Source organism: Felis catus, chromosome C1, assembly GCF_018350175.1.
Source record: "Felis catus isolate Fca126 chromosome C1, F.catus_Fca126_mat1.0, whole genome shotgun sequence".
Lineage (NCBI taxonomy): Eukaryota > Metazoa > Chordata > Mammalia > Carnivora > Felidae > Felis > Felis catus.
In genome coordinates, this window is record NC_058375.1 from 142,209,182 (window position 1) to 142,223,885 (window position 14,704).

At 39.7% G+C, this 14,704-nt stretch overlaps 1 protein-coding gene across 41 annotated transcripts in view; it reads right to left on the reverse strand.

The window, feature by feature from the left end:
* Window positions 1-13,427, reverse strand: part of NEB (nebulin) — a 214,320-nt gene extending 200,893 nt beyond the window's left edge. For all 41 annotated transcript variants that reach the window (XM_045033808.1, XM_045033789.1, XM_045033790.1 and 38 more), the window contains exons 1-9: window positions 13,287-13,427; window positions 12,583-12,667; window positions 11,992-12,057; window positions 8,080-8,121; window positions 6,193-6,414; window positions 4,301-4,408; window positions 3,720-3,824; window positions 2,915-3,019; window positions 2,135-2,239 (exon numbers count right to left, since the gene is read on the reverse strand). In XM_045033808.1, coding sequence (XP_044889743.1) covers window positions 2,135-2,239; window positions 2,915-3,019; window positions 3,720-3,824; window positions 4,301-4,408; window positions 6,193-6,414; window positions 8,080-8,121; window positions 11,992-12,027 — 723 coding nt within the window. In that variant the 5' untranslated portion in view covers window positions 12,028-12,057; window positions 12,583-12,667; window positions 13,287-13,427. The remainder of the gene's footprint in view (window positions 1-2,134; window positions 2,240-2,914; window positions 3,020-3,719; window positions 3,825-4,300; window positions 4,409-6,192; window positions 6,415-8,079; window positions 8,122-11,991; window positions 12,058-12,582; window positions 12,668-13,286) is intronic.
* Window positions 13,428-14,704: the final 1,277 nt, after the last annotated feature.

The following is a 14,704-nucleotide window of genomic DNA, read 5'->3' on the forward strand; positions in this document are numbered from 1 at the left end:
CTTCTCCTTTGTCCCGGTCATCCCTTCAATCCTTCTGTATTACTTAAAATAGCCTTCTTAAAATTATCACAATTTTTCTAGTCTCAATGCACTGTATTGTCTGTAAAATTTTTCCATTTGCTTTTAGCATATTGTTTTCCCCACCAAAACCATATGATATCTCTTATTGAATACATATCATGTCAAAGCTATTTTGCCTGATTTTCAAGGTCCTGCTGCCAGTTTCTTAAACATGGTCTCCTAACTAGGCACACACAGCATTCACCTTCTTTGCCCTCTCTAGACTCATTTCACTTCTGTCCCTTTGTTCAAGTGCTCGCTCTACTTGAAAAGCCTTTCCTGTTCATCACTGCCCATTCCCTTTGGATTACCACTTCCACGTGGCCTTTGCTAACTGCTTGCATGTGCCCTGTCTTTCAGCAAGTATTAGACTATAGAATTTGCTTTCTATATAAATATAAAAATATAAAATTAAAAAAATTTTAAAAATTTTCATGTTATTTAATATATAACACTTTCATGTTATCAGCCTGATTATAAATTCTCAAGGGAAAGAATATGAAAACTTCTTATACTTTTCTATCCTGCTAGGTATGCATGCATAATGGACTTTCAACACATAACTATTAACGTTTATTTATTTTTGAGACAGAGACAGAGCATGAACGGGGGAGGGTCAGAGAGAGGGAGACACAGAATCTGAAACAGGCTCCAGGCTCTGAGCTGTCAGCACAGAGCCTGACGTGGGGCTCGAACTCACGGACCGCGAGATCATGACCTGAGCTGAAGTTGGCCGCTTAACCGACTGAGCCACCCAGGCGCCCCTCAACACATAACTATTGATCACTTGATAAAGGTTACACAACAGTATTATAGATTTATGAGATACAGAACCGGAAAGCTAAGTTAAAAGAGAAGCAAGAGGTCCCTAGCATCAAAATGGGTACTGTGTACTAGACGGCCTTAAATTTGTTATGGCTTTATTAGTTCCTAACTTACTCTATGGAAAGATAGGAGTATTTCTATGCTATATTTTAACCAATTATATGCAAATGGAGATAGAAATATGTCCACTAAATTTGCAAATGATATCAAGTGAGAGGCAATAAAAAATTAGACCTCAAAAGCTGGAGATGCCATCAAATGAATATGCATAATTCCAGTACAGGGCAAGATAGGATCCTAAGATCCACTGGAAGTAAATCACAGTAATTTTCAACTGACTTGTTGAAAATTTCAACTGACTTACATTCACAGTGAATGTAAGAGGTTCCGGGGGCTTAGTTGACAACTGAATGAAAAACAACTTGTTAAATAATAAAACGGTGCTCTCCTGAAGACTAGAGTAGTAGTCTTTTCAAAACGGCAGCTAACAAATCCAGGGGTCAAGAAATAAAGAACCTCAAAACAAGGGAAAGTGCTAGAATCGAGTGGGGCTCTCTACTGCTGCCACTGCTTTCAACCTAAGGACTAAAACTATTAGGCTTTTTAGTTCCTCTAATAAACTGTTTTCAAGGTCTAAAATACTAGAATTCTGGCCAGGGGACTGCTGATTTTTACTAACTCTGAAATATCCTCCATGTACACCCAATGGCAAGAGCTTTTTGCGAACTACACAAACATGTTTGGACAAGTATGTCAGTCCACGTAGAAAAACGGGGACAGACCACAATTCAGACTTCATAATTAGGATAGTTCAATAACATTTTTCACTTAATATGTTTGGGAAAGTGGCTATGATCTCAATAGGTTTTTAAAAATGCCCCTGTAACGTCACAGAAAAACTTCAACTCCAGCCAATGGGACAGAGGGCACATGCTGCGGTGGAAAGAACACTGGTCTTGAGATCACAAGACCAGGCCTCTAATCTGGGCTTTGCCACTAATGACCTATGTGGTCTTAGACTCAGGTTCTTCACCTATGAAAAAACAAGACTGGACTAAATTATATCTAATATAAGTTATAAAATCCAATTTAAGTAGACATCATAAATTATAATGATTCTAGATGTATTCATCTGCAATAATGACATTTAGTCTTTTCGAAAGAAGAACTGCAACGAACATGTGGCCAGAAGACAATCTGAGGTCTTCTGATTCCACCCTGCCAATGAGGTTGACTGTATTTTACTTACATCACTGAGGGCTTTCTGGGCTTGGGCAACCCTCCTCAGCTCTGGACTATCATTGTATGGGTAAAACAAGCTCTTGTCAGCTTCCCAGTCTTCAGTGTACAGTTTCTAAATCAGGAAAGAGTGAAAAGTTATGAGAAAGTGAGCTTACACTTACAAGAAATATACAATTTTGAATTCATCCATCAATAGCAAAAAGAGCCAAGGGCAAGGTGAGATCAAAGGTAAATAGAATCCACAGATAACCTGCCCCTTTCCACCCAGTCAGAGTCATATTTATTAACAGCTCGTCCTGCTTTCCTGGCAAATCTTATTTTCAGAAGAGTAAATGTGTCTGGTTTGGTTTCTTCTCTGGGACTTCACCTGCTTCCTGCAACAAGTGCTAATCCAAGTATAAGGAGCCGGGAGGCACTTAGCATAGTTTCTGTCAGAAAATAAACATTGAGTAAGAGTGATGGCCAGAAATACCCAAAGTGTAGCCCAGGGTCTATACTTTGTGGGTCTCTCAGAGCCAGTTCCCCGGTGCATCTTCGTTCTCCCCATGTGTTCCTTCATCAGGGTTGCTCAGGCTCCCACCAGGACCCTCTCCTCTCCTCTACTCCACAGCTTTCTTCTCAGTTCCTCCTTGCCAACACCTACCCCTGCAACCTGCATGGCTCAAGGACACTCACAAAAAGACTGAGGAGATGCATTCCCGATTATCAAAAGTACTGGGTATTCCTCTAAATTACACATTGGAAGGACATAGGAAGACAGAAGTCACGACAGAGCAGAAGCTCTTACCTTACTGAACATGGCTGTGTTCTTAACTGCCTGGACAAGTTCAGGGGCATCAGGGGGAAGCAGGTACTTATCCTTGGTGTCTTCCCAGTTCTGTTTGTATAAAACCTAGACAGAAAGAGCAGAGGACGTGTGGTTGATGTCTCCCCCAAGGGCATGAGGGTTTAGAGAACACAGTGTTGTGAAGTCTTTCATTATCAAAGTGTCCTCACACAAGAGGCTGCCCTTGTGCCTTTGTTTTACTAGCATCAATTGTGAAAACATTGACCATGTCAACATCCTATAATACTTTTCCTGCATTAGTAAGCTTTTACTTGAAAAGTCTGATTTTTTTTTTTAACTAAATCATGATTATGATTCTCTATAGATTCCTTTTAAAGGCTGCAATCTTACTGGTCATTGGCTCAATTTGGATAGTAAACGTGTTTCTTTTGACTTATGTGTTATTTTTTTAAATGTTTTTAATTAGTTGCCTACATTTGAAATTTGAGCATTTCTCATAAAAATAAAGCTCCCTAGCCTCTTTAAAAATAAATCAGACTTTGGGGACATCGGGACTGCACTCTGTATAGCAGCTGCCTGGAGCTGAGTTGCAGGGCATATGCTCTCCAATCCACCATAGGTCCTATGGCCACTTCAGTCATCTGTGCAGCCTTCCTGACATGTGTGGATACCAGAGCTCATGAGGTCCCTGGATTTAAGTGAGACTGGTGAGCAGGATCAGGCCTGTCCAGTTTTCTCCTCTAAGGCCAGGTAGAGGTAACCTACGTGCTACTTAGCATCCCAGCCATCCATAACATGACCTCACCTTACTGACTTGCTGCGACACTTTCTTTGCATGTTCAATGTCCTTTGCTTTTTCGTCTACGTGACAGATAGTTTTAGCAACATCGCCATCCATTCGATACTTAACCTGCAGAAATAATATACAGAGTTCATGACAGGCATGCACATGTGAGTATACTAAAGGGTATCTTCTAACAAAAGGGCATTAACCCAATGACTCAACGTCTGCACCACAAAGCAGACTTTCCACATTTTAGGTAGAAAACCGTGATCTCCAAAAATCTGCAGAGTCCCTGCATTTATTGCATATCTGCTTTCCTGGCTGAATTTCAGCCTCCCTGCTCTCCCACATGGAAGACCACAGTGAATTCGAATTTACCATCTCGCATCTCTTAAGCTAACTTGCTAAGCCAAGCTTTTAGAGGTCTCTTGGGGTTCACATTTAGAGCAACATAATCTATAGCCAATACTTCCTCTAGATTTCTGGACCGGCTCACAGCAATTCGACTGCTCATTTTCTCTACGCCAATTAAAGCCCTCAATTCCCAGTGATAGGCATGTTTTTGACATGTCTGTCTCCTTTCTTTTAGCAATGCAGCCCACCTCACTGAGTTGATCTTGTACTTTCTTGATTCGACGAAGTTCTGGGGTATCGGATGTGATGGCGTATGGCTGTCCTTTAGCTTTCTCATACTTCTCCTTGTATTTATTCTGAAAAGAGTATCAGATATTAGCCTAAAACCTGATAAGACAGCAGCAGAAATTTCAGGCAATGTATTTATCCCCAATAGATTAAAAAAAATCCTGCAAATTCTAACAATTATCAGTTATAACAGTTTTTTGTCCCCTACCCTGATTTTCTCAGCAAAAACTAAAATAGATTTGTTAATTGCTCTTCCTAAACACAGTTGGATACTTGAGACAGTAGAAATTTTATTACAGACTATTGTCTTGGAAATGCCCTAAAATGATTCTCTCAATGTTTTTATTGCACACATAAATGCACACATAAAAAGCCAGAACCTCAATAATTTTAGCAAATATAGAAATTATCTGAAAAGATTTGATTGCTAATACAATGCAAAAATATTCCATTCAGGAGTTCAATCTCAGTGGTTCAGATAGCTGAGACACCAGCTGAATTAATGGAAAGTCTGAATTATGGAGTATTTTGAAAAGGAATGCAATTTTGTTATTTCTGCTAAATATACAGAGTTCTCACTTTAATAACAACGTGTATAATTTATCATTATTAATGCTTCAATAGTACTCTTGAATGTAGTCAGCAATCTAAATTAGACTCTTGATTTTATCAGTAACCATTTAAAAAATACTATAAACGTTCAACATTTTCTTCAAGCTAGCAGAAGTTCTAGGATATTAGTGTCAGAATTTGAGACTTTATGGCAACAAACTGACAAAAAATTTTCTATTTTTGCTGAATACCGCAAGGATAAAGGAGGCAAAATAATCTTGTTTTTACAGACCAAAGTCTTAGAAAACTAGGTTTTAGATCATGCGAGACTCTGAACTAGAAATTTACCAAATAGTCCCCAGGAGTTAACGCTAAACCAGACATAAATATTTACTGACCAATCGCAACAGGATGCTTTTGACACAAGCATTTAGTCCTATATAATCCAATGTTCCCCTGAGCTGCTTTTCGTTTTTTTACAGCTGCTGGAGGCTATGCCACCTAGTGAGACCTCAGCCCACAAGGGCAATCAATAAATGAGATCCAATCTGCTTCCAGTCAATGTAACTTGTTACAGTCTAACCGTACATGGAAAGTTAAGGACCAGGGACCTTCAACAGCAGTGATTCTGGACTAAGGCTGCACATTAGAGCCACCTGGGCCGCTTTTAAAAATCTTTATGCACAGGTCCCAACCGCGGATAAAACCAGAACAGCCTGGGTATCCATAATTCTAAACCTCCCAGAGGATCCCAATGTGCGGCCACAGTTAAAATCCACTGTTCTGGGGTATAGTCGAACGTTCCAATCCTCATTTCAGAGGAGTTCTCACTCTGATCCTGGTGTTCTGAACTACACATTCTTCTTCGCTATACAACTCTTAAAGATCGTTTTACATATTGTTAACTAGTCTACTTTAGGGGCATCCTGCTCAGGCATAGTTTTAATTAGACGTTATTTAGCTTCTTTGAACTGATTTCAACTGAATATATTCAGGACTTCATTATTCTAGATTGGCTAACAAATTGTGATTAAATACCAATAAATGCTGTACGATTGGCCTTCTGCTTATTTTGTGGGAATAATTTCAGAAAGGATGTTTTCCCTGATACTGCAATGGTGCAAATGAATTAGAGGAAAGGAAAATTAAAGAGTCACAAGAGCTTATATTTCTGCAGAATAAGTTGTTGTCTCATAGGAGGTTGAGAAACAAAATCCAGCTAGCATCCAAAACAGAGTTGGTAGAGATCAGTAATTTCTCACTAATAAAGCCAGATTAGCAGAAATGGTTTGAAACTTACAGGGCTAAAGAGATCCTGCATTTTCTGACTGTGTACAATGTAGGGCGTCATGAACTTAGAAGAATCCAATTTCTTCCGGATAACCCTCTTCCTCTCCACCGGCTTGGCTGGTACCGGCTGTGCCGATACTGGCTGTACCAGTGCCGGTTTGGAAGTTTCTGATTGCTCATAGTCAGATGTGATTGTCCTTGTTGTCGTAGTTTCATAGACTTTTGTTATTGTCTGAAAATATGACATGCAGTTCAACATTGTTATGTAAGTAAAAACCGTGATATCATGATCTTGTATATACACATTATTCTGACCTTGAGTCAGACTTACATTCCTAGTGTTATTCCTACATATTTAAAGCCAGTCAAAGCAGGAAATCATACACTCGGTCCATATGAAGGTACATCACGTTACATAAATCTGAATGCTGACTGTCCAAGATGGCGTGGAACAAAAAGTTTACTCCTTAGTAATTTGCTACAGGGCCTTAACATTCCATTTGTAGAAAAGAACCCAAACCCCTTAAGGTTGGATGAAAATCAGAAATACAGTATTCTTAACCATTTAAAATCTTAAATCGTCTAGGTAAAGTAAAAGCAAACGTGAGATCAAAGAACAAAAGATGAAGATGATCAAATAAAGCTCAAATTCTTGATTTTATATTCACTTGCAAATGAGTCTAAGAAGAAGTTGGTTGCTTGTTCCCCAGGTCTTTAGGCATTCTCCCCTGCAGTCTAACACAAAGAATAATGAATTCTAAAGAATGAATCACATCAGTATTACAAGTGATTACCATTCTTTTGGCTTAGTTAATTAATCTGAATTGGAGTGCCATTTACACCAATAAATGCTTAGGTGGACAAGGATAACGATGACAACATAAGGGGGTAATTAAATTATCCTTACAACAGTCCTATGCATGCGGTAGGTGGGAAATGACTGTTTCTTACAACAGGCTGTATAGTGGAAGAAACTAAGGCCCAAAGTTTGGGTGTGGTCCAAGGTTAAAAATACTGGATGTAAGAAAAGAAGGTAAGCAGACAAGTCTTCAATCCATCTCACAGCATGATTTCCTTCACAGCTAATATCATCTGTACCAAATGATGAAGAGAAACTTAAGTAACAAGGAAATTGTACCTCTACGACAACTTCCCCTAGTGTTGTCAGATCATTGCTAATAGGTGGCTTTCTGCCTATTATTACTGACGTACGGTTGATGGTGAGAAATGAACCAGTTCACAGCATCTACAAATGTTAGGTTTCATGCAATCACACGCTCTTGGAGCAGGCTCCAGGGATAGCCATCCCTGTTTGTCACGATCAAGAAAAACTGCTCTTTTCAGAAAATAAAGCGTGATTGAGGGATTTCACCTTAGAAAAAAAGTTCCACCTTGGAATATCTATGGGAATGGCTTTCTTAGAATTCCTAATGTGCTAAAATCTAAGTGGCACTTCACTGCATCATCAGGGACATAGGCTTCGTGGTGCTTGTCCCTGTTGGCAAAGACGGTGCCCCACAAGTTACAACTCTATATAATAAAACAGCTGGTTCCCATGCAAATCGTATGTCCAAGGCTATGTGATTGCTGCAGTCACAGAGTGGTGATGGCCATTGATATTGCTTTAATGAGCACCACCTACACCAAAAATACTACACGAACAATGGGGGAATGATCCCCAATCACTTTGGATACGTTCAATAGCAAGAACAGGGACGTATTCTGTCAAACAAGTAGCATTCATTCTTGTATCATCTGCTGCTGGGCACACGTAGGTGAGGGATTCTTCTCAGATTCTCCCTTTGCCAGCTCCTGTAGCCCTGGAGGTCTGTGAGAGGGGAAGGCTCTACCTGCTTTAATCAGCATGCAGTTCATGCCGACACAGGTTGGGTCTTACCTCTCCTGGCACCTCTTCATAGACTGTCTCTTCTGTGTAGTACTATAAATAGAGCACAAAGGAATTATCATGAGAACAAAGCAGAAATCACCTCTCCTCTGCCTCAGCTGAACCACTGGATTATTTCACTAGCTCAGCCAGTGTGCACTATCTGTGGGAAACAAGTACACAAGGGAGCGTCTTCACATTTTGGGACCCATTTTAGTTTTGTGAAACTTCAGGGGAGTTAGAGTGAATGCTACCAGACAAGGCAAGGAGATGCAGGGTGATGAGAAAGGTGTCTGAGGCTGATTATTTATTAGGGGCAGTTATTATTTTTTTTTAATTTTTTTTTAATTTTTTTTTCCCTTCAATGTTTTTTATTTATTTTTGGGACAGAGAGAGACAGAGCATGAACGGGGGGAGGGGCAGAGAGAGAGAGAGGGAGACACAGAATCGGAAACAGGCTCCAGGCTCTGAGCCATCAGCTCAGAGCCCGACGCGGGGCTCGAACTCACGGACTGCGAGATCGTGACCTGGCTGAAGTCGGACGCTTAACCGACTGCGCCACCCAGGCGCCCCTAGGGGCAGTTATTTAACTTGAGACAAGGTAAGACTTTCTTACAGTACCCAGGGCAGAATTTGCAGAAAAAAATATACTAACAATATCCTGAGTATGTGGGTTGGGCAGAAAAAAAAAAACTTGCCATAACTCACTATTTGTGACTAACAATAAAACGAAACAGAAACCTCAAGGTGAATAACATTTTTAACTGGATTGTATCATGGAAATAATAGACCCGAAAGCATATACACATCTCGATTATCCGTACCCCCTCCTGATTACTAAGGAATGAAAGTTTCTTCCAGAGGGCGGGGTGTATCCTTTCATAGCACAATGGTCTTGAAAGGATGCAAAGATGAAAATTTACAAATGCCAAGGGGAGACTGAAAACATGCAAAGATTTCTCAGCACAAGATGTGGGAAAGTTAGGCTGCAGTTTGTAGCTGACGGCTGCGAGGTGCCTGCAGCCTGGATCTGAAATCAAACCTACTTTTGTTCTACTTCTGACATCACTGGCAATAAATAGATGCTGATGGGAACTGGCTGACATTTTGTTTCAGATGCGTAAGGGGAGTGGAATCTTTCCCCCAGCCTCACCCAGCAAGAAGCAAAGCCTCAGGCCGAGGCACAAAGGAAAGGGATAAAAAGGAAACATTTGGCTCATTTTCTCAATCAACAAAACGTATAACATTTTATGCTTCCTTTTTCTTTTCCCTGCCACCAAAACATACTCAGGGAGAGGGTAAAACACTGACTTCTTAATTTCCCTCAGTTGGCCTCTGTTCTTTTGCCCCTTGGTTCAGTGAACGCTTATCAAGTTATTTAACCATTGTCAATAGGCCGCAGGCTCTATTTCGTCTGCAGGAAGATAGGAGAAAATTTACCTAATGTCGCCTACTCTTGGGCTTTCTTTGCTCCTGTACTATTTCTTTAGTTTAAAATCTAATTCTATCAGTGTGTCCTTACACAGAGCGACAGAAACCACAAACTCCGAAAGGACAGAGAATTTCTCTTTTATATGCCTGTGCCTTCATCACACGGGAAATATCATTTGGACATTTTAGGGAATACTGTTTAATGCTGATCCACACACAGCCATGCCTGTGGCCACACAAAACATCAGTGACTCGAGAAGAAATTTTAAACTAAAATGAATGATTCACAACTATTTTGGATTTTCTGAGCCCCCAAGCAAAAGCAGATCTTTGGGAGCTATCCAACTTTACCTTTGCTGGGCTCTCACCATTAGTAAATGTATCTCAGAAAGAAGCTTATAAAAAAAGTAATGTTACCCAAATGGTTGGCATTAACATATATGCCAAATCTCACTTTTTTTAGAGCTGTGCCACTAATTAGATAGTACATCCTTGCTTCTTGTCCTTTCTATCCAAGTTAAAAAAATTTTTTTTTAATGTTTATTTATTTTTGAGACAGAGAGAGACAGAGCACGAACGGGGGAGGGTCAGAGAGAGAGGGAGACACAGAATCTGAAGCAGACTCTAGGCACTGAGCTGTCAGCACAGAGCCCGACGCGGGGCTCGAACCCACGGACCATGAGATCATGACCTGAGCCGAAGTCGGACGCTTAACCGACTGCGCCACCAAGGCGCCCCAAATCCAAGTTTAAGTTTGAATAGAGATGGATAGCACAATTTTATTTAGATGTCCAAGGTCCCCAGAAGATATATTTTTAGAGCTAGCTCTTGTTTTTGAACTCTTCCCTGACCATCTTCTCAAATTTGCCACCATCCCGTTCTTCATGGCATCTTTTCTGAGGTCAGAGAGCCCTTGGTTGAACACTCTCTGGCAGGAAATCTATCCATTTAGCAACTGCTGGTCAGACCCAGAAGCAGTACTAGGAACAAAATGGCAAGGATGAGATGCCTAAAAATAAAAATAGTCCCCTCCGTTTTTATGACATCTAGTTAAACCAATCAAGTCTAGCACTGAGGATAACTTCCAGTGACCAATGAATACAATTATTTTAAGAAAAACAAGGGATTTTTTTTTAAGTTGGAGGCTAAAATTATCACTGGTATTACCACCATAGGGAAGGCAATCTAATGTATAATTGTGTCAATGTTTTAATAGACATTACTCTGATCCATAGGGACATATGTAAAACAATAACACCAGTGATAATACTGAACACTGAGAATGTAGCCTTGGGCACTTAAGCCAGAGAGGTGGAAAGTTCTACTGTAGGAGATTCATTCTGTGTTTTTTTCCCTAGATCCTTCAATAATAAAAGCAATTTTATTTGTAGAATAACAAATTTTTCTTCACCTAAACATAAACTGGCCGCTAAAATAATCTTCCAAAGACAAATTTTGGCACTTTAATTTGGAATTTGGTTCTGGGTAGCTCTTGATTTCATTCTGATGAAGAAGCACAGATTTTCAAAACTACCTCCAAGTATCATCGGCACTCGGAGATTTTCATATGTTTAGATCATCATTAATTATGAAGTATCAAGCACTTTCAGATTCAATGGCAATATATTTATATGGATTATAGCCCCTAAACCTTTAGGTATTATTTCTAGAATGCAAAGCTGAAGGCAAGAGCTGGTGAAGAAAAACCATAACGTGATTTTAAAATTTTTATAAGACAAACAATTAACAGCTTTGTAAAATGTGTCAGATGTCCAGAGGAAGTTTTTTTAAGATGTCCACTTCGGTCTTTGCTTCCCCCCCCCCCCCCCACCAAAATTTAAAAGCAAAAGCTAGTCTCGTTCCCTTAAGTAAATATAATAGGATTGGTCAGAAAGCTGACCCTGATTGACATCCTGATTGGCTCCAAATGTCACTTGTGAGTATGGCAAATTTCTATTTACAGGTATGTGTGCACATTTACATATATTTATGTATATATATAGTCTCACATATGTGTATAATCTCATATATCTTATTCTGAATATTGAATCCATATCACCCTATAGAGGATCAGCTGGTTGAAGCAAAGAGCAAATAGCTCTTTTTTCCCTATTGCTCTGCAGAAACTAAAAAATAGAGTTCACTTTTCAGAACTTTCTCTTCATCTCCTCTGTCCCTTTGATCAGGAGAGTTGGCAGGTGGGAAAGAAGGAGTTTTAGAAGACAAATTAAAACCCGCCTTTCCCCCACACCATGTTTTTCTGAGAGTTTAAAGAAAAGCACAAGTGGGAAACAGTGATATTTCTTTTCAATTCTAAATCCCACATAATTATAGTGAAACCGAACATAAAATATTCCTTTCTCATGCTTTAATAATGAGTCTTTGTGAAGTTATAATAGACAATGTATTTTTCAAGTGATTAATTCACCTACACAGCTTCGATTGTCGCTACATAAAACACTTGGCTGTCAGAGTCAGGTGTTATAGTCTTACCTCCACGACCTCCTCATATTCTTCGTCATCGGCCATTTTCCCAGAGTAGTAGCGGCACCCTACAAACTTTCCATATTCCAAAAAATAGAAACACATTAGAATCTCTCCCTAGGACTGAAATCATAACATTACAAAAACAGAATTTAAGACTTCTCCAGCCTACATACCCATAGATTTTTGGAGGCTAAGCAAGATATTTAAATACAGGTCTAAACAACTGAGGCTTCAAATTACTCTCTCTTGATTCCCTCAAGAACGTGGTAAGTACTGGTACTTCTAGCTACGGGATCAATTGAGTTCATTGTAAAACTTGCAAAAGGAAGTTGAGGGAAGAAAGCGAGAGGGTTTGGATTCAAAGAAACAGAGTATTTCTATTTCTAAATACTTGCCGAAAGACATTTTCAAGCAAAAGCGTTAGTGAGAGGGAGGTCAGCTTGGCTCCCAGAAGTTAGAATTTTCCCCCAGCATCAAAATTCTAAGAGGGCTGCTTTTGGTCCCCACGCCGCTCTAATACATGGTAGCATTCTAGCCTACGCTTGAAATTAGAACACAGAAAAACAAATCAACCGTTTTAGAAGAACAAATAGAAACCTCAAGGCAATGGGGTTATTTCCCCCCCGAACACCATTGGCTTCTATGGATTTTTCTCTTCTGTTTCTGTAGCTCTTCCTCAAACCTGAAAAATAGGAAACGTTTAAAGCACTGATTGAAGTATATGTAAGATTGTGGGTCTTTGGCCCAAGCTTCTAATTCAGGAACTAACGAAAGGATCTCCCAAGGCCTTCTTAGTTTGACGCCAGAGAGTGGGACTCTCCTGATAAAACTGGATGATGACTTGGAGCAGCTGTCCCTTCGCCCAAAGATATTTGCCATGTAAACCAATACCCCACCATGGCTGGTTTTGTTAAGCTGGCGAAACTGCCACTCCTTCTGAGGCAAATGAAGCCCAGTAGAACAGGATAAATATAGGAATGCAGAACATAGATCCTTTTTCATCCTAATATATTTAGAAAAAAAAAATCAAAGGCAAAACATGTTTAAAAATTTTTCTGTTTGGACGAGAAAGCCAACTCAGTCAAGCAGTAAGTTGGTTAGTAGAGGACTTGACTCAAATCACACACCACATGGCAGATGTAAGTAGGGCCTGAGTAGGGCAATAGGGTCACAAGCTCTTCTAGTCACACTTTCATCACTAACTTCCCCAGTTATGACCCCAAACTTTGGAAAATACTTAACGGAAACTGCAGAACATCTCCAGAAAGAATATGTCAGAAAAAGCCATAAACTGGCCTTACCTTTACTCTATCAAATCAATTTCCTCAGCAGCAAAGCCTCTCCCAACTCTCCCCTCCTGAGAACCCCAGGCAAGAGCGAGCTTGGTGCCTGGGCTCCCAATTATCACGTGGCAACAGCAGCCAATCAGACCCTGAGTCGCTCGAATTTCAGAAGCTAAATATACTGAGTGATCTTCTAAAAACCACCTGTTCATCAATTCCACTAAAGGATAAAGGGTAACAAATTGCTTGCTTAGAACTATTCAAATGTAATGGAATTTTACCTAAGTTCCAGCATATGGAGTTCAAATTTAGGTTTAATCTCTCATTTCCTGCAACCCTATTTAATACCATATTCACGTAAAAAAAAATTAGGATAAAATAAGCATGGCTTGGAGGGGCTGTGACCCTTCTGTAGCTGCTTTCTTCACGTCATTTGTCCCCTTTTGTACAGCTCACCAGGTGAGCTACAGGTAAGTTTCAGGAGTCAATGTGAAAGAAATAAAGGAATAAAATTCATGAAACAACAAGTTGGCAAAACAATGTTTAAAGTCGTGATCAAATGAAATGACAGGTGAAAATATTTGATGTGACCCTAGATAACCACAGGGTGTATTTAGAGAGAATAGGCCCCATCATTTTTCTGTTACTAAACCAGAGGGGGGTGCCAAGACCATACTCATTTTCTTCTCCCTTCTTAAGTAGTGCCAGGTGCTGGGAATGAAGAGCCTCTCTCATATGTAACTGGGTTTCTGATTTTCCTTTTTGTCAGGTGGCTTCTAGAGGCAAAGTGTGAATGCAAGCACAAAAGGGTTCAATTTCCAAACACAATAGCAGGTAAAATCGAAATCAGTAAATTACTAGGAGAAGCTAATGCTCTCTTAGGTAAGTCAGAGTGTATGACATTGAGTTTGTAAAAATTACCTAACAATTTTCTATCTAAAGACAATTTTCACAGATTTAAACTCCCTCTACTCCTCTGTACCAAGGCAAAAACCCTGTGGGTCACTCGTATCTTGACATGGATTTGGGATTAAACATATTGTAATAGCTCTTTTTTAGCTGTTAGTAAGTATTCTCACATTTCAAACATATGTACCTTTCCCCTCCCCCTTCTGTGATTCATATGGCGGTAAATAAAATTGACACATCATTTTATCATTTAACTGATTATACCTTGTTCGTTTTCTATGTTCTCACAGGTTCTATGACCAAGTGACATGCGTGTAACGTGAGATCATTCCGCCAGCAGATGTAAACTACAATTGACTTACTATTCGTTATGTGTTTTAAAAGATGGTGTTAAATTGAAAACTAATACAGGCCCATTTTTTAAAACACATAGCACAAAATCATATAAGCAAAAAAGAAAAAAAAAAGCATAGACATTCTAATGCTAACCTGGAACTACGTCCCCTGGGTATGGAAGAGCTGCTCTA